The sequence below is a fragment of the Sporobolomyces koalae genome (genome assembly GCF_050403365.1).
Source record: "Sporobolomyces koalae JCM15063 DNA, S_koalae_JCM15063T_v1_ctg17, whole genome shotgun sequence".
Taxonomy (NCBI): Eukaryota; Fungi; Basidiomycota; class Microbotryomycetes; order Sporidiobolales; family Sporidiobolaceae; genus Sporobolomyces; species Sporobolomyces koalae.
In genome coordinates, this window is record NW_027481754.1 from 308,938 (window position 1) to 330,013 (window position 21,076).

The 21,076-nt window shown below is 52.6% G+C and overlaps 9 protein-coding genes across 9 annotated transcripts; 4 read left to right on the forward strand and 5 right to left on the reverse strand.

Annotated features, from left to right (window-relative positions):
• Positions 1-254: 254 nt before the first annotated feature.
• Positions 255-1,766, reverse strand: JCM15063_001062 (uncharacterized protein; the record flags this gene model as incomplete). The annotated part of the gene is made up of 4 exons (XM_076678863.1): positions 255-836; positions 942-1,008; positions 1,071-1,583; positions 1,654-1,766. The coding sequence occupies 4 exons, from the start codon at positions 1,764-1,766 to the stop codon at positions 255-257; spliced, it is 1,275 nt and encodes a 424-aa protein (XP_076534101.1).
• An 825-nt stretch (positions 1,767-2,591) lies between these two features.
• On the forward strand, positions 2,592-3,697 carry PUP3 (proteasome core particle subunit beta 3; the record flags this gene model as incomplete). Its single annotated transcript, XM_076678864.1, has 7 exons — positions 2,592-2,594; positions 2,684-2,704; positions 2,797-2,895; positions 2,971-3,143; positions 3,216-3,318; positions 3,403-3,576; positions 3,656-3,697. The coding sequence occupies 7 exons, from the start codon at positions 2,592-2,594 to the stop codon at positions 3,695-3,697; spliced, it is 615 nt and encodes a 204-aa protein (XP_076534102.1).
• A 210-nt stretch (positions 3,698-3,907) lies between these two features.
• On the reverse strand, positions 3,908-7,701 carry JCM15063_001064 (uncharacterized protein; the record flags this gene model as incomplete). The annotated part of the gene is made up of 11 exons (XM_076678865.1): positions 3,908-4,817; positions 4,887-4,987; positions 5,054-5,078; positions 5,151-5,340; positions 5,415-5,544; positions 5,619-5,757; positions 5,846-6,064; positions 6,137-6,376; positions 6,439-6,532; positions 6,610-6,968; positions 7,049-7,701. The coding sequence occupies 11 exons, from the start codon at positions 7,699-7,701 to the stop codon at positions 3,908-3,910; spliced, it is 3,060 nt and encodes a 1,019-aa protein (XP_076534103.1).
• A 412-nt stretch (positions 7,702-8,113) lies between these two features.
• On the forward strand, positions 8,114-9,260 carry JCM15063_001065 (autophagy-related protein 27; the record flags this gene model as incomplete). The annotated part of the gene is made up of 5 exons (XM_076678866.1): positions 8,114-8,221; positions 8,282-8,338; positions 8,439-8,944; positions 9,008-9,147; positions 9,220-9,260. 5 exons carry the CDS (start codon positions 8,114-8,116, stop codon positions 9,258-9,260), a joined length of 852 nt encoding a protein of 283 aa, XP_076534104.1.
• Positions 9,261-9,334: 74 nt separating this feature from the next.
• Positions 9,335-10,165, reverse strand: JCM15063_001066 (histone-fold domain-containing protein; the record flags this gene model as incomplete). The annotated part of the gene is made up of 3 exons (XM_076678867.1): positions 9,335-9,711; positions 9,774-9,861; positions 9,986-10,165. The coding sequence occupies 3 exons, from the start codon at positions 10,163-10,165 to the stop codon at positions 9,335-9,337; spliced, it is 645 nt and encodes a 214-aa protein (XP_076534105.1).
• Positions 10,166-10,249: 84 nt separating this feature from the next.
• Positions 10,250-14,549, forward strand: RTT10 (tRNA (34-2'-O)-methyltransferase regulator RTT10; the record flags this gene model as incomplete). The annotated part of the gene is made up of 14 exons (XM_076678868.1): positions 10,250-10,542; positions 10,618-10,693; positions 10,770-11,099; positions 11,166-11,396; positions 11,468-11,793; positions 11,859-12,486; positions 12,796-12,891; positions 12,974-13,142; positions 13,214-13,548; positions 13,613-13,755; positions 13,826-13,849; positions 13,912-14,006; positions 14,074-14,142; positions 14,305-14,549. The coding sequence occupies 14 exons, from the start codon at positions 10,250-10,252 to the stop codon at positions 14,547-14,549; spliced, it is 3,060 nt and encodes a 1,019-aa protein (XP_076534106.1).
• Positions 14,550-14,902: 353 nt separating this feature from the next.
• Positions 14,903-18,294, reverse strand: DBP10 (ATP-dependent RNA helicase DBP10; the record flags this gene model as incomplete). The annotated part of the gene is made up of 4 exons (XM_076678869.1): positions 14,903-15,497; positions 15,578-15,693; positions 15,768-17,481; positions 17,555-18,294. 4 exons carry the CDS (start codon positions 18,292-18,294, stop codon positions 14,903-14,905), a joined length of 3,165 nt encoding a protein of 1,054 aa, XP_076534107.1.
• Positions 18,295-18,559: 265 nt separating this feature from the next.
• On the reverse strand, positions 18,560-19,539 carry JCM15063_001069 (SAP domain-containing protein; the record flags this gene model as incomplete). The annotated part of the gene is made up of 4 exons (XM_076678870.1): positions 18,560-18,589; positions 18,653-18,922; positions 18,982-19,419; positions 19,486-19,539. 4 exons carry the CDS (start codon positions 19,537-19,539, stop codon positions 18,560-18,562), a joined length of 792 nt encoding a protein of 263 aa, XP_076534108.1.
• Positions 19,540-19,682: 143 nt separating this feature from the next.
• On the forward strand, positions 19,683-21,012 carry MVD1 (diphosphomevalonate decarboxylase MVD1; the record flags this gene model as incomplete). The annotated part of the gene is made up of 3 exons (XM_076678871.1): positions 19,683-19,721; positions 19,782-19,804; positions 19,869-21,012. The coding sequence occupies 3 exons, from the start codon at positions 19,683-19,685 to the stop codon at positions 21,010-21,012; spliced, it is 1,206 nt and encodes a 401-aa protein (XP_076534109.1).
• Positions 21,013-21,076: the final 64 nt, after the last annotated feature.

The window sequence follows — 21,076 nt, forward strand, 5'->3', positions numbered from 1 at the left end:
TAGGGGCTGAATATCGGGATTATTGAATGCGTGCACCACGCGACTGAATTCCGCGATAATCGTACCCGCGGGGAATGGAGCAGGGTGTCGCCAGTATAAGCTCTCTTCTTAAGTCACAGTATCTGTATATCATAGAGATAAGCGCTGGCGTGTCTCAGAGTTTTCCGAGGCCAAGCGCAGCTTCACGAAATCTGAAGCGAGTGTCTATTGCGGTTGAAATGTTCAAGATAAGCGCTGCATGAGCCGAACCTCCTTCAATGACTCCCAGAGTACACCGGAGGCGGCAAACTAATTCCGTTCGCACGATTCTTGCTCGTTCCCGTCGAGCTCATTTCGTTCCTAACTTGTTTCATCTCCCCGTAGATCCCGGTCCTACCGAGTTGATCATCCGGTTGCGAGCTGGTGTCTCCGGCGCCTCCTCGTAAATGCATAGGTGCGGAAATGATGATCCCGTTGGGTCCGTTCCGGCTCTTACTCCTTTTTGGAACTCGATCTAGTTGAACACTTGGGGAGGTTGCGTCGAATCGGACTCGATGATGATCAGCAGCAGAGTGATCTTCTCTTCGTGCTGAAGTGTCGAGAACAATCGAATGTTCCTCGGTCGGAGGATTGTCAAAGCGATACCATTTGCGAGATTCTTCTTTGCCTGATCTCGTTCGAGCTCGAGAGGGTCCAGTCTCGTTCTCGTGGTAGTCATCATCGAAGAGACCTTCCGAAGAGGTTGGTGGTTTGGATTGGGTTGAAGACGTCAGTCGAAGTCGTCGCAAAGCAGAAGGTGAAGTCGAATCCGCAAAAGGTGAACGAATCACTTTGAGCCTCGAACCGAACGCGAGACCCTATAACGAAAGGTCATTTGTTTAGTGAGAAAAGGTTGTAGCGGACCGCAAGGAATCGGATCAGCAGGGCCCGCAGAGATCTAGAGGAACCGGCACAAAGCTTACACAGAGGAGATTCAGAATGCCAATCACGAACAGAATCCATCCCGAGACTTGAGTAAGCTTGCCAACCCTGTTATATCAACCTTGTTGGTGATTCAAGCTCTCGAGGGATATTTTGTTAACAGGACCTACGCGTGAGACAGAACGATGCATTCCATAAACACTTGAACGGCTCCAAGGACTCCAGTACCAAACTCGTGTCCAAACGGTGGAAAGGCATACGTCCACCAGCGTTCGATCCATTGACCAACTCTGGTCGTGATGGGAGGTGAGATTTCGCTCACGAGGGACAAGACGAGGACGAAACAACAGCAAATGCGGGACAAGGTCGAGAACAGGGCTCCTCCCGGTTGGGTTGGAATCGAGGTCGATGAGATGTACGCACATGAAGAGGTCGGAGAAGGAGAGAAAACTGGACGGGCAGAAGTGGCGGTGATTGCTTGAGTTGAAGTGGAAGTGCGACTCCGAGAAGTCGCGGACGCGAGATCTCGCACAGAGGTAGGCTCTCGTTTGATCAGAGAGAAGCGACTTGGAGCAGGTTCTTGGACGGGAACTGGGAACGAGCGACGGAAAATGTTGTTTATGGCTGTAGTCGAAAGAACTGGCGATGGAGGAGAGTGTGCTTGCTGAGCGTTCTTGAGGTCACTGCACCGTCACATACGATCGTTACAGTCTGGTAAATGACAGGGGGGACCAAGGCAGATCTCTGGCTTACTTGACCATGGTTACGACTTCGCCACTGAATGCGAGACAGATTGCAACGACGGACAGCAGGCGCAACCAGTTGAGCAGGATGAAGAGGATGGTCGATTTGTTCAACTTTGGCATGCTGTCAGTCGGCAAGTAGAACAAAAAGTGTCGGGGTTGAGGAAAGCGAGATCGGCGGAGAGATGCAGAAATGAACGACGAAACGTAATCGAGCGAGCTCAGGCGACCAGCGCCTCGATGAAGGATGAAAAGATACGGGTGCGAGATACGAGAGACAGAGCGGGATCATGGGAGTCGAGTGTAGAGATGCAGCCAGAACAAGGGGACAACCTTTGTGCGAAAGGGGGATCGTGCGAGGGACCCGGCGTGGAGAACAAGGGCAAACAGGGCGACACTTAGCAAGGACAGTGCTTCATCGACTCTTTCGCTCTGACCTCCTCACGTCACTGCCAACACGGTATAACAATTGAGAACAGCCAGTATCCAAAGAACGATAAACAGATTTACGGCAACACGTTATAGCTGACTGCGGCTATCAGCCAGCCAGCACTCAGACGTTCTCTCATAGCTCATGATCGCGAGATGAGTTGGTGCACGCGAGAGAGCTAACGGGCGAGAGATGCGAGTCCGGAAGGTGTCGAGACCTAGCTGGCCGTGAGACATGCCGTGCGCCTGACGGAGCTACTGTGACAGGTTTCAAGAAGCATACAGGGACACGTGTGTACCTGTGTCAGAAAGTAGCGCAAGTAGACAGAGAAGATGAGGGTGTCGTAGGCGATGTCGTCGTCGTCCGAGAAATCGATCGTGTCGCAAATTAATGGTCGCGATACTCTGTTTCATCCACCTTGACGCGCATATCCGACTCGACGCACTCGTATCACGCTCAATCTCGCCCATTCGCACTAGTACCACGTCTCCCGTAGCTAGGACAGCTCGCGTTTCATCATGGTGAGCCGATTCGAGTTGACCTCATCATCATCCGGCTCGCATCGCTCGTCGTCGTGCTGACCTCTGTGCCTCGCCATTTGTATGGACAGTCTATCATGGAGCTCAACGGTGTATGCTCTCTATGCTCTCGCTCGAGCTGACTGTGCCCGTGACTGACCTCCGCTTGCGTGTTGCTCTCGTTGCGCGTCTCGTCATCTATCAGGGCTCCTGCCTCGCCATGGTCGGCAAGGACTGCGTCGCAATCGCATGTGACATGCGGTTAGGCAACCAGGCTCTCACCGTAGCTTGCAACTTTGAAAAGGTTCGTTCCCTCCTCCCTCTCCCTGCTATCCGACCTGCGCGTCGTGCTGACTTCTCAAGTCTCCAACGAATTCAGGTGTTTGCCGTGACAGACCGAACCTACATTGGACTACCAGGACTCGCGAGTGACACGATCACGGTCGGCGACAAGCTGAGGCAACGGGTCAACTTGTACAAGATGAAGGAGGAACGTACGATCGAACCTGAAACGTTCTGTCACCTCGTCTCGAGCACGCTGTACGAGCGAAGGTTAGTCTCTCCTCTCGATTTCGAAGCTTCTTTAGATGATACTCGGGCTCACGGAATGTCTCGTTTCGACAGATTCGGTCCGTATTTCGTCGAACCTGTCGTCGCAGGTCTCAATTCCAAAGGAGATCCCTTCATCGCCGCAACCGACCTGATCGGATGCATCAACTTTGCCAAGGTACGCCTCCCTAGTCCTCTCTCTGCGTCAATAGCAACGAAAATCTTCTTCCTAACAATGCTCGCGCAAATTGCACATTTTCAGGACTTTGTCGTGTCGGGAACCGCATCCGAGAAGCTGTTCGGAATGGCCGAATCGCTGTGGGAACCTGATCTACCTGCCGAAGACTTGTTCGAGACGATCTCGCAAACCTTGTTGAATGCGGTCGATCGTGATGCCTACTCTGGATGGGGCGCAGTCGTATGGATCATTGAAAAGGTTCAGTCCAAGGACCCCCTAATGGCTCCGAGAAAGAGTGCAAAGCTGACCAAAATTGGAATTGTTTGTGCGTGATTAGGACAAGGTTACGAAACGATGGCTCAAGGCTCGTATGGACTGATTGATGCTTCTGTCCTTGCCCTACCCTTGAATCGTGATCCTCGGTCTCTATGTAACTTTTCTGTTGGTTGGAACCGCGAGAAGCAAGAAACTGTGGAGAGATGCACAAGTTTGTCCTTTTCCACGCAACAGATAGTTCAGAGCGTGTACAATCTCAATCGTATGATGATGTTGGATGCCGATTATTGCAGGGTAAAAGGATACAAAAAGTCTACCAGGCCCATGCTCCAGGTTCACTGTTGAGCCAATCGGTTTCGAGCGCGTTCCGATGTACCCAATCTCCATCGTTCATACTTCCTTCTTCTGCCACGATCCCTCCAACACCAGCAGCAGAGGAAGAAGAGGAAGAAGCTCCACTATGTTGTCGTTTCTTACTGTCTCCACGTTTCGTTCGATTCGATTCCGATGCCGGTTCGGGTTCTTCTGAACTTGCAGTTCCATCTTTTCTTCCTTCTGTACTAGCTTTCGGATGCTGGAGATCTTGTCCGCTGGCAGACGTTGAAGGTCTCGAATTCAAAGACGTTGTTGGCAAACTTGAATGTTGCAATAATATTGAAGAAGAACCAGGTGACAACGAGTTTGAAGTTGTTGTTGTTGGATCTCGATTGAATAAATTCGACGAAGTTCGAGTGGGTTCTTCGAGAGGGTTCGAGCTCGTCGTGTTGGTGACGACCGAGTTTGGACGATGATCGTGAAACAAGTCCCACAGCATGTGAGATTCGTTTGAAGGCAAAGACCACAAGTGATCTGAATTCGGTCCCAATCGAATCTCGTTTACCGAGAGAGTACCTCCAGGAACAACAACAGGTTCAGTTGAACTCGTCTCTTCGAATATGGAGTTATCGGATCGAGACACGGAGGGTCGGGATGTTGAAGAACTTGTCGTCGTCGAAGTGAGCAAAGGTCGTAGAGGTTCAGTTCCCGGAAACACGGGGGGAAACAATTGAGGTGAACCTTTGTCGGGTACGTTCTCGAACGTCGCGTGAATATCCGCATGATGGAGATGAGTCGTGAGGTCCGATGGCAACAGGGACGAAGGGAGAGGTTGAGGGATCGTGGGAGAGGTCGAAGCGGCCAAGAGAGTTCGAATTCGAGTCCCGTGTAGAGTTGCGAGCGTGCGACTGCGTCAGAAGTACAAGAGACGTGGTCAGAGATTTGGCTTTGCAATACGGCAGAAGAAACGCTTTTACGTTTGAGGTCGGGTTGCGCCAGTGAGGAGCAGAGTATCGGCAACTGCTGCGCACAGCGAGACGACGGTGGGTGAAAGAGCTCCAGGCTTGGTCGCATCGATCTAGCACGATTCAGAAAGGTATGAGCTCTCTTTGTAGAAGTACGTTCAGATGGCAAGAATACATACCCGCAGCAGAAGCGTGGCGGCATACCTGATACCGGTAGTGGTGGCGTTAGTTCAACTTGGTCTTGTAGGACCACATCAAAACAAGATGAGGACTTACGCAACTACGACGACACTGATGTTGCTTCCCCACCTGAACGAATCATCTGGCCACCGTACCGCAAGGGTTGCCGTTTCAAACGCCTGCGCGCTACACTCGTCAAGGATCGGTCCAACTGGACCTCGGAATCGCAGTGAAATCGATAGTAGGATAGTGAGATTGTGAGAATAGATCATTCGAACATAATGATCTTGATCCGAGACGAAAGCACCATCAGCATGCGAATGTCGATGCTCGGTAAATCTTTTTTGGTTGGGAGCTTACTCGCATGGACCCAAGTTTGTCGCCATTGTAGCAAGTCGTGAGAGTATTTCGATTTGAACGAGCTTCGAATGTCAAAGTTGGTCGAAGCCTCTGCGTCCGTCACGTTGTTCGAGAGACAGATTGCATTTGCCTGTATCACCCCCCGCAGAATTGTCCTATGATTCAGTATCGCTGGTACGTCGAGGATTCAGAATGATCACGCACGTAGATCTTGGTCAATTCAAGCAAAGCATAAAGGTTGTAATGCACGTGATCTTTCGACAAGTTGGACGGAGTTGGAGGACCCGGCCAAACGGAACACAAGTTCGAAATCGCTCCCAATCGTCCCGTCGAGACTCCAAGCCTGTCGAGTCGTGCCGAAAGACAAAATCGAATTCAGTCCATTTGTCTGTCGTTCCAAAGAAGAGTTGAGGAAAAAAAAAGGGACAAACGCCGTTTCTGATACCGAGATCAACCTCCAACTTCGACCTCGATCGTCCGACAACTTTTGAAATGCATCATCACTCAAAGGAGTGACGGACCGGTAGAAATCGTACGTGACTTGATTGAGCGTTTTGTGGAGTTTGATCTCGGTCGCGATTCGAAGTGCGGTTCCTAACCATCCCCATCTTCGATCGTCGCCCCAATTGTTTGCGATCGGAGTCCAATGTCTGATTCCGACGAAGGGACAATGTCAGACTTTTCTCGAGGTTCGAAATGCCGCTCGGAGGGAAAGAACTGACATGAGTAGCATGTAAGCTTGAACGATTTCGAGACTCTTCAGTCCTTCGGACCAGATGCGCGTATTGATCAGTTGCAAGTGGTGAAACAGAGCTGGCACGATACTTTGAGAAGCGGGATCGAACGTCGCACAGATACACGAGAGGGCAGTCGTGAGGAACGGAGAAGTGTCGCGTAAGAACCGAGGAGTGTGAATCGAAGGGGTCAGGTGAAAAATGAAAGGTTGCAAATGGGAAAAGTAGCTAAGAGATTACCCCAAACGTCAGGACAAGATTAGCAGCGAGAGAAGTAAACAAGAACTCACAAATCGACAAAGCGCTCGAGGGTTTGTTCCGTAATAATGCCAAGAGTGACGGGGTCATACGCTGGATCGGCGTCCGACCGCAACTGATACAGACCTGATGTTTTCACGCAATATCAAGTAATCAGGACCATCGAGATAACCTTTTTGGGAGGGGCAAAAAACTACTGTTACCTGTTGCAAAGTATCCTTCGACGGTTGGTTCAGGCTCTCGATTCGTCTGTTGCGGCAAGAAGAGTTTGCCACTCTCTTCGTCGGTGGTACTGTCCCCTCCTACTTTGAGACTCGAGATGTGTGCCAACAACGCGAGCGGGTTCTCGAGGACGTCTTTCAGTTCACGCGCCGATCCCGACTCTTCCTCATCCCCTGCAGTAAACACAAGTGGCGACTGTGAAGTCGATGATTCGCGCTGAGATGGAGGTTGCGGGTGTATCGGGGGTAGTGGAGGGGGGACAGTATGTGGTGAACCCGACGCGAGGATCGCCAGCGCCTGTTCAATGTCGCGATGGCAATTCTCGAGCAAGACTTGGTTCCTGGTCGATCATGTCACAGGCGGTTATTCTTAGGGTTCATAAAACTCGGACACGAAAAAGACAAGTCGGGGAGGACTTACGGAGTCATGGTTCGTTTGCGACCTCGTTTCGCAAACACGGGATAGTTGCAATCAATCTTCATCGTCACGCAACGTGAACAGCTTGGTTCAGTTTGACTACATTTCGCCTTGGCGACTCGACACGCGGTACATGCTCCACTCTTGAGGGGCGCACTCGCGGTCGCCTGTCGAGAAGGCCGAGCGTCAATGTTGCCGTGCCCGATCAGTTGCGAGAGTCCAACCCGGGAGCGCTGGAGGAGGTCGAGTGGGTTCGAGAGTGGTGGAGGAGGTGGTGGAAGTACGAATGCAGGTTTGGGCGGTTTCGCAGCTGTCGAGGAAGTCGAGGTCGAAGGTGCCGCTGGGTTCGCCGGCAGGTTCACGAGCGGTGAAGCGGGAGACCCTTTCGAACTCGAAGCGTCGACAGTCGAAGTAGACGATACGCTCGCTCGGTGGTGGAGTAGCGCTGCAGATGAGCCGGGATCGATGGGCAGCGGGATGTGCGGAGAGTTCGGCGAGAGTGGAGAGGTACCAGTTGCGAGCGAGAAGGGTACAGGCGGACCATGGTTTTCGGTCAGCGGTACGAGCTGGTAGGTAGGGGAGTGAGGGTGATACTGAGTTTGAGGGAGTTCGAGGCTGGTGGCAGCGTTCGGAGGCGAAAGAGGGGAATCAAACATCTGCCGGTATGGGTGTGCAAGCGCTCCGGGTCAGGACAGTAATATGCGGAAAGTTTTCTAGAGACTCACGGAGGGAATCCCTGTGCCGTCTAAGCCATGCAGTGCGGTTTCCAAGTTGCCGTATGATCCGAGTGCAGGCTGGTGAGGGGGCCGAGATTGTTCCTTTGCGTCCAGGATATCCGCTCGTCGGGGGGTACGATCTCGGTACGAATTACAAAGACTATCCCGATGCGGCGCAGGTCGAACAGAGTGAGCGGTCAAGGTCGGTTCGGAGTGGAGAGACTTTGATCGGCGGTTCGGGCGAAGCGCGCAAGGTCCGCAATCATTGAACCTCCCCTGAGTAGAGAACCCTATTACCGCTTGCGAGATCAGCGCGTCTCCCGACTGTTGCGTTTCCGACTCTGAAACAAGGATGCGCCGCCCCACTGTCATCCTCGCGAGCTTGTCTCTCGTGTGGGCAGCTTCGTTCGACTGCCGTGACACACTCTCGCTCAATGGACGCGAGTTTGATCTCTCCTCTGTCAGTCACCGCCTCCCTCTCTCGAGCCCAATCCGTACACTGATCTCCAGTACGTCACAGCTGTCGGGCGTACAACAATTCGAGGAGCAGACGCAGACCCCTCCAACGATAACCAAGGTGAGTCTCACTCCCCAGATGACGCAAACGATGCCACGGTTTCCCTTGACCATTTCGTTCTCATTGTGCCAACCCTTTGTACGGCGGGAAATTGTAACAGACCCAATACCAAGTTTCGCTGTGTGCACCCCTCTCCCCACCAGGGTCCGATGTACCGGCGGGGGACGCTTGTCCCGACGGAACTCGAATCTGCATGTCGACATTCACCTCGAGGGAAGGACTCGACGATCGACTCTTGTCCGTGGTCCCGATAGCGGGACAGATTCGACAAGGTTCCGAGATGCGAGTCAATGCGATCGAGATTGAAGGTGTCGATTCGAACGAACGGTGGTTACTCGAGCTCACCGGCGGACAGTACAACTCGGTCGAACAGTCGGCGAGAATCGAAATGAAGTGCGATCCAGACGCGAAAGAGACTACACCAAAGGTGAAAGAGTATCATTCGAAACTCGGCGTACTCGATCTCGAGTGGACGACCGCGGCAGCGTGTCCGAGATCGAAAGACTCGGCCCCACCCGAAGGTCGGAAACCAGACTCTGGGGAAGGAGAAGACGGTGATGACAAGGTTCAGGGAGGAATGGGATTTTTCGCATGGCTCTTTACCTTGTGCGCCTGTTAGACCCCCTTTCTCTCAAAATTATGTGCGATTGAGACTGACCTTGTTCGCAGAGTATTCCTCGGGTTCGCGGCGTACTTTGTTCTCGGCGCGTACAACAACTACACGACGTATGGCGCAACCGGATGGGACATGGTTCCGCATCGGGACATGTGGAGGGATTTGCCCTGGGTCATCTCGGACCTCTTCCGGAGTACGTTCTCGCTTCATCTGACAGCTTTCCATTGATCCAACTGACTCGAACAACGTTTGTTTGATGATCAAGCGAGAGGAGGTAGTCGGGCAGGGTATTCTTCTCTCGGCTAGCTGTTGGAATGTCCCCCGTCGTGTAATGGGCATCTTTGACGAGGTTTTATCATCACATATGTCGAGAGGGGTGGCTAGTCATCGACATCCATCTCTCCCGCTTCACTTGTAAACTCGCCTTCTTCTTCATCGTCTTCATCTTCGTCTCCTGCCGTCTCTCCCGTAAACTTGAGTTGCTTCCCTCGCGTCTTGCGTTTCTCGGGTTCGACGATCGTTCCGACTCCATCGCCATTCGCGTTCGCGGCGAGTTGAGCCTTCTTTTTCGCCTTCATGACTCGTTTCCCTCCATACTGTTTCTGAGATCCTCCTCCCGTCGTGGCAGCAGTCGCACCTCCTCCAGCCGCGTTCCCTTCCTCGTTCTGTTGTCGCAACAGTTTTGCCGCTTGAAGTGAAATCGGTGCAGGGATCACTTCTCCAAGGTAGAACCATTGAGGGTTACTCGCAGTAGCAGCTATCAGAGATTCGGATTTTCAGTCATTTCCTGACGAGAGAGGGGTTGAGAGAAAGACTGACCGAGATCGGAATATTTCACCATTTTTGTACGTTTCTCGAGTCGACCATTTGCATGCGCCTGTGCTGTCATGGTTTGTACCATTCGTTCCTATGTACGCCGTAGAACAGAGAGAGCGGAGATCAGCAGAGTGCGAGAGTCAGAATAACGCCCCACACCCGGGGGAACGATTCGAACCAGGCGACGGTTTGACAGGGTAAGGGTTGAGACTGACGGTTGCTTTCGCGATCAAAAAGATGGCCTCTTTCGAACACAGGTTGACATCCTCGTCGGCTTTGATGATGCGGTTCACCCGCGAAGTCGGTAACGCGGTCGTGCCTCGTTCGACCGTCGCTGGTTCCAATTGGGAAGACGCGATCGTGCGTGGTCGTTTCTGATTGCCTTCGGTCGACATTTTGAAGAACGCGTTGTGCAAGAGAGAGAAAGTGAAACGCGATCGCGCGCGCGAGTTTGTCTCTCCTTCGATAGTCCACCACTCATGACGTTGTACGACGATATCCGCCTCGAGAACAAGTCATGCTTGACACCCATCACATGCCTGACCACTCTCGGAACCGAACTGGTCCTGTCTGGCTCGGGAACTTTTCTTCAACTCGCTTCACTCAACTCGGACCTCAACCCGCAACCACTCAAGCGATGCAAAGTGTTCAAACGGGAACGGATACACAGGATCGTACTCGAGACTTCTGGCAAGACAGATTCCCCGAGAGTGGTCGTCCTCGGGGGAAAAGAGGTCGTCCTGGTCAAGCTGTCCCTCCCTCACCCTCACGAGTGAGCCAAATAGCCTGTTTCTTCCTCGCGAACCAAAGCCATCTTAGCAACACTGATCGCGATGGTCTCTCTCAGTATTTCGAGCGCTTCTATAACCGTCGTCGCTCGCTTTGTCCTCGACGATTTTGCCGGTGATGCCGCTTTCCTTTTCGTAAGACTCTCTCGTTGTTTTTCAATCGGTCATCTGTCGACTAACAAAAACATTGTCTGTTTTTCTTTCAAAAAAGGACGACAAACTCATGATCTCGACACTTCACAACTCGATTCACGTCTTTCCTTTGATCGCCGCATCGAGTCCTCTAAACCCCGTAGCGCGTTCTGTTCAACCCATCATGACGATACATGCCCCAAAACGACCTCTCCTGTGGACTTCGAGGTTCTCGAAACCGCACTACAACGGATCGTCTCAACAAGACTCGGTCAGAATCGCAGCGGGCAGTCTGCTCGGCGATGTCTTGATCTGGGACGTGCCATTGACGCAAGTACTAGAGCGTCTTGACTTGAAATCGCCAAGTGAAACATCACTCGGACAACTGCAACGCTTGAGTGGACATCGCGTGAGTTCCTCTTTTATTTTAGCTGGACATTTGTCGTTTTGTGGCTCAAATTCTTCTGGATTACAGGGCGCAATCTTTACAGTTGCATTCTCACCAAACTCTTCGGATCTGCTCGCGACTGGTTCCGATGATCGAACTCTTCGAATCTGGGACCTGTCACCCTTCTCGAAAGCTCAAGCACCCGTGACCGAACTGCAACAACGAGTCGAAACGGGAGCGAGAACCTTGTGGGGCCATGAAGGTCGAGTGTGGAGGATCGATTGGGTTGATCAAGAAAGATTGGTCAGCGTTGGAGAAGTGAGCTGATCATTCCTTACCCTCTTCAACAAACGGTTCCAACAATTTTTGACCTATCTCATACTATTCAGGATGCTACCTGTCGGTTATGGCAGCTCTCAGCGTCAAGTAACGGGAAAGAACAGAATCGAGTCGTTCAGACTTGGCGAGACGGTCACGATGGACGTTCAATCTGGAGTGTCTGTGTCACGCGATCGCCCCGATCACGAGACAACGTATTGACCGGAGGTGCGGACGGAGCGATCCGAAGTTGGAACTTGCCGGATCTTGCCGATCTGGCGAGTTTACAACAGAACGTGCGGCGGAAACTGCCGAAACAGGGTCAGATCAAATCGTTCACAGTCGCGGTCGATCCTAGAACCGACCAGCCGTTGGCATTATCACTTGCTCTCGATGGGTTAGCTGCACGCTACAGTCTCGACACAAAACACAAGCTCACTCGCTTGTTTTGATCTGTCACAGTTCATTCTATCTCTCGAATCCTTCAGAATCGCTCGAATCCCAACAACCTTTCCATACCCTGCCGTCTTTCTCCAACTCGCCTGCATCTCTCGACTTGGACATCTCTGCAACAGGTCAAGTATCGATCACTGCCTTTTCGAACCGAGGCGATTCCTTCTGTGCCAAACTGCAACTATCATCAGATCCTACCAGCCCGATCGTTACAGTACAGAAAATCAATCACTCGCAGTCGAACATCAAAGCCGTCTCGACTTTTCTCAGCGACGATCGAACTCGAATTGCCATCTGGGAACGAGCCACCTGGTCAATCCACATCATCTCACTTGAAGACACAATCTTGAACCCTGTCAACAAAATACAAATCGAACAGAGTCTTGAAGGAACGACTGCACCTACTGCAATCTCGTTCATCCGAGACAATGTAGGACAAACGATCATCATGGTTGGAAACGCTCGAGGCGAACTGTCCACTTTCTCTCTCGATACGGATTACACATCGAGATCGATATCGCTTCATTCGGACGGAGTACAAGATATGCGTATCGTGCATTGCGACAGCCAAGATGCGGAGCGACCGAACAGAGTATGGGACATTGAGACGGTTGGACGCGATGGCATGAAGAAGATCGTACGCCTGAGTCATGATCGAGAGGCGCGAACCTGTGACCTACAGGTTCTCGACGAGAGATGGATTGCCAAGGGACCGATAGAAAAGGTTAGTTTTCCCCTCGATCCTCTGTTCGATCACGAATCTTGCATCAATGACCGGTTTTGGTTCTGTTGACTGCTATACAGATCATGACGGCTGAGGATGGAACAGGGCAGTACCTGGCATTGGTCGATACCCGTGCTGGGTTGTTTGACTCTCTTGGACGAATGGCAAGTCATATCCCTCTAGCCCATACATGCCTCTTAACCTGAACCGTTCTGAAAACAGCTCTACTCGTTCGAGAGCCCGGGCAAGCAAATACCTGCCCAACTCGTACAGACACGGCAACACGGTGCATCCTACTATCGACTCGCCCAAGGGGCTGTACGTATCTATCAGTCAGGGTTTTTACGGTACTTGCGGCGAGATCGCTGACCAGCGCAACTTGGGACTCTTCTCCATGCAGCTACAAGTGCAGCGACAGCTTGCAGTATCTTCCTTCGCCTCGATCATCAATTTTGGTCTGCACGGGCGAGAAATTCGAGCGACCAAGATGCAACGAATCGAGGTCAACGGAGAAATGGTTACGCTTGTTGCGACTGCTGCCGAGAATGGAGTCTTGGCGATTAGCGAGCGTGAGCATCTGATCCTTTGAATCCCTTGCGCGAGCCGTATGACATATTCTAAGGGTCGCAATCGAGCACAGTGATGAACGACAAATCTCTTCGACCACTTTACATCAATCGATACCTACCAAGCGCTCTCAAGGCCCTCGCGTTCTCGCATCCATCTCCTTCAAAACTCGGATCTCGCACGACTCTGTACGCCTGCGGTACTCGCGAGCTTGTAACCGCATTCGAGCTCGACGTGGTGCGATTCGCAGGGCAATCCATCGAGGTGCGGATACTCGAAAAGGGGACAATTCTGGCGGAAACGGAAGGAGGAGAAGTGAGGACGATGGATATCGCTGTCCTCGCTGCTCCGGCGGACACAGAAACCGGAGGTCTAGTCGTTTCGGGCTACTCGAATGGCAAACTACGGGTTTGTCAATTCCCCCTTATCGTTCGGGACGACTTGCAAGACCTGACCCGCTTTTTGTACGAAGCTGTGGAGACATCATCACGCGCAGTTTGATCTCTTGGCTGAGACGGAGGGCCTCGGCAAATGCGTTCTTTCTGTCGATGTCCAACTCGTCAAGGTTGCCGGAAGAAATAGGGTGATTGCGATTGCAGGACAATCTGATGGAAGGTGAGCTTATCATCCTGTTTGATTCACGATCGGAAGCCTGATACAAGAACTACGTCGCGTTGAACAACAGACTCAGCTTCCGGGATCTCTCCGAGTGCGTTTCGTTTCTGCTTGTTCTCTCGATGCTATTCCCGACTCACGCAATGACGCTGCCAGAGTCATCGAAAGTAGTCTCAATATTATTCCTCAACCAATCTTGACGCTCTCGCCGCATCAATCTGGAATCAACGGGTTGAGCGTTGTCATCCAAGGTAGATCCTCATCATACTCTGAGGGCGGCGTGAAAGCGACAACTTGCTGATACTTATGGCACTACAGGAGCTGAGCTCCTCGTGGCAACCGCCGGCGACGACAATGCAGTCTCGGTGCAACGAATCGATTTTCAAGGTACAGAGCCGGGAGGCAGTCTCGCTGCGAGCTGCTCGTCTTCCACTACTCTTCCCGACGCACACGCTTCGACGATACAAGGAGAGTCTTTTCGCAATGTCCTTTAACATCTCGCCTTGCACATATGGCCACGGTAGCTCATATTGAGCTTCCTTTTCGCAGGCCTTAATTTTCTCGCGTCTGGCCTGTTGGCATCGTCCTCGGTTGAGCAACGGCTCAACATCTATCGCGTACCTGACGAGCTTTCAGCAGGAACGCTCGAGATCGTGTCGGCAGCGTGTCTCGATGTCGCGGATTGCTCGGCACAAGATGCGATCAAAATCGAGGAAAGCGAAGGTAAGCGGTGGCAGGTGATTGTGAGTGGCATCGGTGTCGAAGTCATTGAAGTGACTGCAGGCCGGTCCTGAGGTGTCTCAGACGGTACATGCAATTCTCGATTCACCTCATATCGTGCTGAGGAAATGAAGACCTGTAGCGATACGCTTTGCATCATCGCTCGAGAGCTGCTTCAAACGTTGTCTGTTCCGCGATCCAGCCTTACACAAAGCGTTCGGTCCTGTGCTGTGCGCAAGTGCGCACTCGCACGTGATTCCCTTTCTGTTGTTTACTTTGTCCCGTCGATTGGGGCCATTTATGCAAGCTCACATGCATTCTCATCAATTCAATTTGTGCCGAGCTGGCGACTTGGCAGAGTTTCGGATCTGCGCAACGATCGCGAAACAGCGTATTTGCAGCAAAGAGAGACGGAAGAGAAAAGCGACTACTTTCTCCGACCTCCTCCTCCACCACCTTTTCCTCCTCCACCAGTCGACGGCGCTTTGTATCCGTTCGGATTCTTCTTGCTCGGCTGGTTGCTGCGTTTGACTCGTTTCTCCTTCGAGATTCGGTCCTTGCGAATGTCGGCAGCACTCTTGAGTCCGCCTGGCGCCGAGGATTGCGATCCAGGTTTGCCGATCCTGCGCCTCTTGCCTTTACCCTTCTCCCCTTCGTCCATCTTGGTCTTCTGACCTTGGTGTCTCCACTTCTTCTCGGTTCCAGTCGAGGTACGTCCAGCCAACTCGGCTTCACCGACTTTGGGCATATACGTACGACTCTTCTTCTTCCAATCGTCAAACACTCCACTCTTGAACGTGGCCGACAACTTTTGACCCGATTCAGATCGAATCATCTTCTTGTTGTCGGCACCGACTTGATCTGCTCGCACAAACTTCTTCTGACGTCGATCCCACTTGAGAGCGGATGCTTTCTGGGCTTGTGCTTCAGCCGGGGTTCCTTCCGTGTCTCCTCGTCCCGAGACATCGTACGTCGAATGCGCCGCTTGTGCGACGAACGAGTCTCCGTTCGTCAATGCGTACCTGAAGAAACGGAGCCAAAAAAAGGTTCGTGAGCACAACCGATTGAAACAAAAGAAGAGGTCAGGACGAGATGAGCGCACCCAGCTTCAGTAGCGGCACCTTCTTGTTCGTAGTTGAGGTAGAATCTTGGATCCCGGTATGTTGCGCCTTCTCCCATCGGTTTCGATCGTTTCGTCGGCTTCTTGCCAAATACGGCCTGTTGTGCAATAGACCAGCATCAGTGAATGGTCGAAAATGTGGAGAGAAGGGAACCGATAAAACATGGCTCACCTCGAGTTCCTCCTCGTCAGCATCATCCATGTCTTCCTTCCTGACTCGCTTCGAAGGTTTGTCCAACTCGAACAAATCTTGTCCCTCATCATCGTCATCATCTCCTCCTAGTTCACCAGTTCCGTCTCCGGACCCTCCTTCGAGCTGAGGCAATTCGCTCTCGTCGACCTTCTGGACCAACTCTCGTGCCCGTTCAGATTTCATCATGGCCTTCCTCCGTTCCTTCATCAATGCTGCGAGAGGTTCTGTACTCCTCTTGCCTCGAGTGCCTACTTCAAACACGGTTTCGGCAGGTCGGAACCCACTGATCTTGGCGAGCATGTCGGCACGTTCCCTCTCGGCGTCTTTCGCTTGTTGCACCGTCTCGTCCGTCATGACCGGTTGATTCGAAGTCGAAGCGGTCAAAGTCGAAGAAGCAGAAGGGTTGCGATTCGAGAGGAGAGATCGTGCCATGTACTGATCAAACACGGGGTTCTCACTCCCGGCATCACTCTTGCCATCGATCCCGTTCACCTTGTCGTGTTTCGTCCGAATGATCTCTTTCGAACGTCGGTAACTCTCGGGAGAAGCTTTGCCCAATCCACGTTCGTACATGCGTTGTCCACGTTGAGCGACTCCTTGCAACGCTTCGAGTTGAGGGGTGTGTTCCAACAGGGCTCGGTGAGATTCGAGGTCGAGATCGACGAGCGAACGCGGTGCAGATCCGAGTACGAGCGTTTGCGCGAAATCGAGTGGGGCGGGAGTCGGACAGATCTTGAGAGGTCGAGACAGGAACAATTCGAGGTCGAGCATGTGGGGGAGATCGTGCGAAGTGACAAACGTGTACGCCCAACCGGTTCGACCGGCACGAGCGGTACGTCCAACTCGATGCACGAACGCACGAGTACCGTTCGGGAAATCGTAATTGATCACGTTCTCGACTCCGGGTACATCGATACCACGAGCGGCGAGATCCGTCACGACGAGGATCGAAGTTTGACATCTGCGGAATCGGGACAGGGCGATCTTGCGAGCGGTTTGATCCATGGAACCGTAAATGGCCGAAACCGAATAGTGCGCCGCGGTCAAGAGGGTCGAGATGTACTCGACGTGATGCTTGGTCGAAACGAACACGACCGTTTGGTGGGGCGAGAGAATCGCGTCTCCACCATCTACGTCTTCGTCGTCACTGCCTGCAGCATCTCGTTTGCGTTTGCCTTTCCACCCTCCATCCTGCTTCTGTTTCTTCGCGTTGAACTTGCTCTTCTTGCCTTGACCTGCCGGTTTGCCCATCCCTCCTGAAACTTCCTCGAACGATTGTTCCGCTTCTCGCACTTGACGTTTGCGTTCCTCGTCACGTTCGAGTTCAGTCATGACGGGCACGTTGATCACTTCGCGCAAGAGTCCGAGCAAGACGGCTTCCTTCTCACTCGCCTTGACATCGAGGTACGCCATTTGAAGATCTTTTGAAATTTTTTGGTCAACGTCGAGTCGAAGCAGTTTCGGGTTTTGGAGTCCGGCTTTTGCGAATCCAACGAGGGAAGAAGGCAACGTTGCTGAGAACAGGAGCGTTTGTCGGGTTGGCGGAACTCGGTGCAAAATCTCGTTCAACTGATCCGCAAATCCGAGTTCGAACAGTCGATCCGCTTCGTCGATGATGAGGGATTGGATCGAAGCGAGCGAGAGTGACATTTCGATCAACAGATGCAGGAATCGACCTGGGGTCGCAATGATTCTGTTTCGAAAAAGCGAAAATGTCAGAAACCACAAGAGGCAAGGGGACCATCGATAGAGAGAAAGAGACATACACGTCCGGGTTGCCGGAGATCGACTCGAACTGAGCTTCCATCGCTTCTCCTCCAACGACCATGGCCCATCGCAACGCTTCCCCTTCTCCGCGAATTCCACGCGCGAGGTCTTTGCCGACCTTGAGAACTTGCATCGCGAGTTCACGGGTCGGTACGAGGATCAAACCCCTCGCTCCAAACTTGTCGGAATGTGACCACAACCTCGACAAGAGGGGCAGGAGGTAACACAAGGTTTTGCCCGAACCGGTTCGAGCCATGCACAAATGGTCTCGTGCGACGGTCAATTTCTTGCCTTGATCCGTCACGACCGTTTCCGTCGTACCGAGGATTGAAGGCAACGCGAGACGTTGAATCGGAGTCGGAGTCGTGAACCCTCGTTGCAACAGGGCTTTGAGCAACAAGGGTGCAAGTCCCAAAGCTTGGAACGAACCTCCTCCCGTCAACGTTTTCGTCGATTTCGAATCTTTGCCTTTGCGTACGATCGCGGCACCTTCGGACAAATTGCGCGAGTGTTGCAGTTGTGCGAGACTCGCAAAGATGGCATCTTCCTCTTCATCTTCATCGTCTTCGTTTTCGGATTCAGGTTCGGTTTGAGCTGGTCGGCGAGACTTTGTTGTCGTGTTCTTCGAGTTGGTCGGAGACTTGAGTGGCGCGGATTGCTTGGATCGAGACTTGGTAGTCGATTGACCCAACAACGCCGCTGCGATGTCGACATGGTCCGAGTCCGAATCACTGTCCATGACTCTTGCTCTGGTGGAGTGGGGTGGTGGGTCAGGCAAGAGAGCGAGCCAGGTCCTTGTTTGAGAGAACCGGAGGGGTTTGATGAAACTTTTCCGAACATCTTTCGGCGCATACACTCGCCTCTGATTCTCTAATTTTCAAACCTCTCTTTCTCTCTCGTTTCTTTCATACTGGTTCGAGATACACGGTACAGCGTGACATAATTTGTACAAATTTTTACGTGGCTTTCGAGAATAGAGAGAGTTTGACATTACCTCTAGATTCTCAAGCCGTCTTGGTTTTCTTCTCTTGGGGCTGACAGGCGAAACGAATCATCAGTTGAGTCCTGCAATCGTGAGGAAATGAGAAGGAACAAACCTCGGCTGCAGGTTGTCCAAACCTCGCGGCACGTTTCTTCTTCTTCTCCTCTTCTTCAGCCAACCGTTTCTGAAGCTCTGGATCGGCTTTGACAGCGGCAGCAGCAGCTGCAGCGGGTTCTGCAGCAGCTTGAGGATTGCCCGTCTTGTCTGCGACCGTCTGTTCGTTTCGAGGGTTCGATTTCGAAGTCGGAGCGGGGTTTCCAGAGGTTGGTTTCGGTTTGCGTTCACGTCGGTTGGAGCCGAGAGCTTGATCGAGCGAGTTTACCGACTGGAAAAAGATGTCATTGTCAGCGATCTCGCACTCGCTCAAGGGAGAGATGCTCGCACCTTGGTCAGCGATTCGGCGCGAGTAGTATCGGTCGTGGTCTCGAGACCGAACCGTTGCGCTCGTTTCTGTTTCTCGATCTCGGCAGCATCCTCGGTCGTGGTCGTTGAAGAGTCTCCACCTCCGAATCGAGCGAGGCGCAACTTGCGTTTGTGTTCCTCCTGATCGAGTTTCTCTCGCTGGATTCGTTCGAGCTCTTCCTGACTCGGACCAGATTCGGCTGCTGCTGCTAGAGGAGCCTCGTCTGGGGTCGGAGCTGGAGCAGTGGCGGCGGCAGGTGCGAGTTCTTGAACGGTGCCAACTCCAGCACCATCGGGTTCATCCGTCGCTTGCGCAGTCGAGTCGAGCGTAGGTTCAGCAGTCGTCGAAGATTCGAGAATGCGAGCAATCAGGTCGTCCTTCTTGCCCGTGACTGGCAATGCACGTGCAGCGAGGATGTCCTACTCTCTCTCTCTCTCTTTCAGCGATTCGGCTTTGATCGAGAGGATGTGGACACTCGAACGCACCTTGAGTTTGACGACGGTCAACGCCTTGAGCGATTCGAGAGTGTGTTCGCTCATCTCTGGGGTAGTGTTTGGATGAGAGACGGAATTAGTTCGTGTCACGCTTGCTTCTCACCAGGTCCACCCTATCAATTGTACGCGCTCATTTTCACCCGATTAACGCGTCAACTGAACTGTTCCTGGTCACAGAGTCGCGCAACATGTCGTCAAGCCCGTTTGAAGCGACTTGCACGGCTCCCGTACGCGTGTTGCTACCTCACTCTATCTCCACGGTCACTAACTCTGCTCTTACACTGCAGGTCAACATTGCCGTCGTGAAATAGTAAACCACCTTGCTCCACCTCTCGCCTCGACTCGATATTGACACACTCTCTCTTTCCCTCTAGCTGGGGCAAACGCGATACGGCCCTCATCCTCCCGACCAACTCTTCCCTGTCCGTCACCCTCGATCAGGACGACTTGCGCTCCCTCACGACCGCGCGGGTTATCGAAACTGGCACTCACGATCGGCTCTGGTTGAACGGCATCGAGGAACAAATCACTCCCGGATCCAGGATCGAAACCTGTTTGAAAGAGTTGCGACACATCAGGAACGAATTTGAATCAAAAGATACAAACCTCGACAAAATTGCACACCACCCTTTGCACATTGCTTCGGAGAACAATTTCCCAACTGCAGCTGGACTCGCTAGTTCCGCTTCTGGACTTTCGGCATTGATCAAAACCATCGCAACCGTGTACAACCTCGAACACCTCGGGTACTCGGTCGAGAACTTGTCGAGGATCGCGAGACAAGGGTCTGGATCGGCATGTCGTTCCATGTTTGGAGGCTACGTCGGATGGCAGATGGGAGAACGGGCCGATGGACACGACTCGGTCGCGTACCAAGTCGTCGACAAGGAACACTGGTCGACCCTCGACGCCATCATCCTCGTCGTGTCGGACAAAAAGAAAGGCACTGCTTCGACCGCCGGCATGCAACGTACCGTGCACACTTCGGCGTTGCTCGAACACCGCATCAAACACGTCGTCCCGCAACGCATGCAACGCATCGAACACGCGATTCGCGAACGTGATTTCGATACGTTTGCACGACAGACGATCGCCGATTCGAACCAGTTCCATGCCGTCTGTCTCGATACGACTCCTCCCATCTTTTACCTCAACGACACTTCGAGGCAAATCATTCAACTCGTCGAAGAATTGAACCGAGCTTCAGTTGAAGCTGGATTGGGACTCGTCGCGGCGTACACGTACGACGCTGGACCCAACGCCGTCTTGTACGTGGAACGCAAACACACCCAACTCGTACTTCAAACCGTACTCGAGTACTTTCCGCAACGGGAACCGATCCAAGTCGAATCCGCTGTCGAAACCCCCAAGACGTTCAACCGACAGGTGATTCAACGACAAGAAGTGGGAGCCGTGACGAGGATCATTCAAACTCGAGTTGGAGATGGACCGAGAGTGTTGGACACGAACCAACATGGACTGTTTGGTCCCGATGGATTCCCCAAAAACCAAAAGTAGCGAGGTCATGTCCAAGGGCGCAGGGTTAGATAGGGGTTTTTATACATCTTTGCAAAGAATAAGA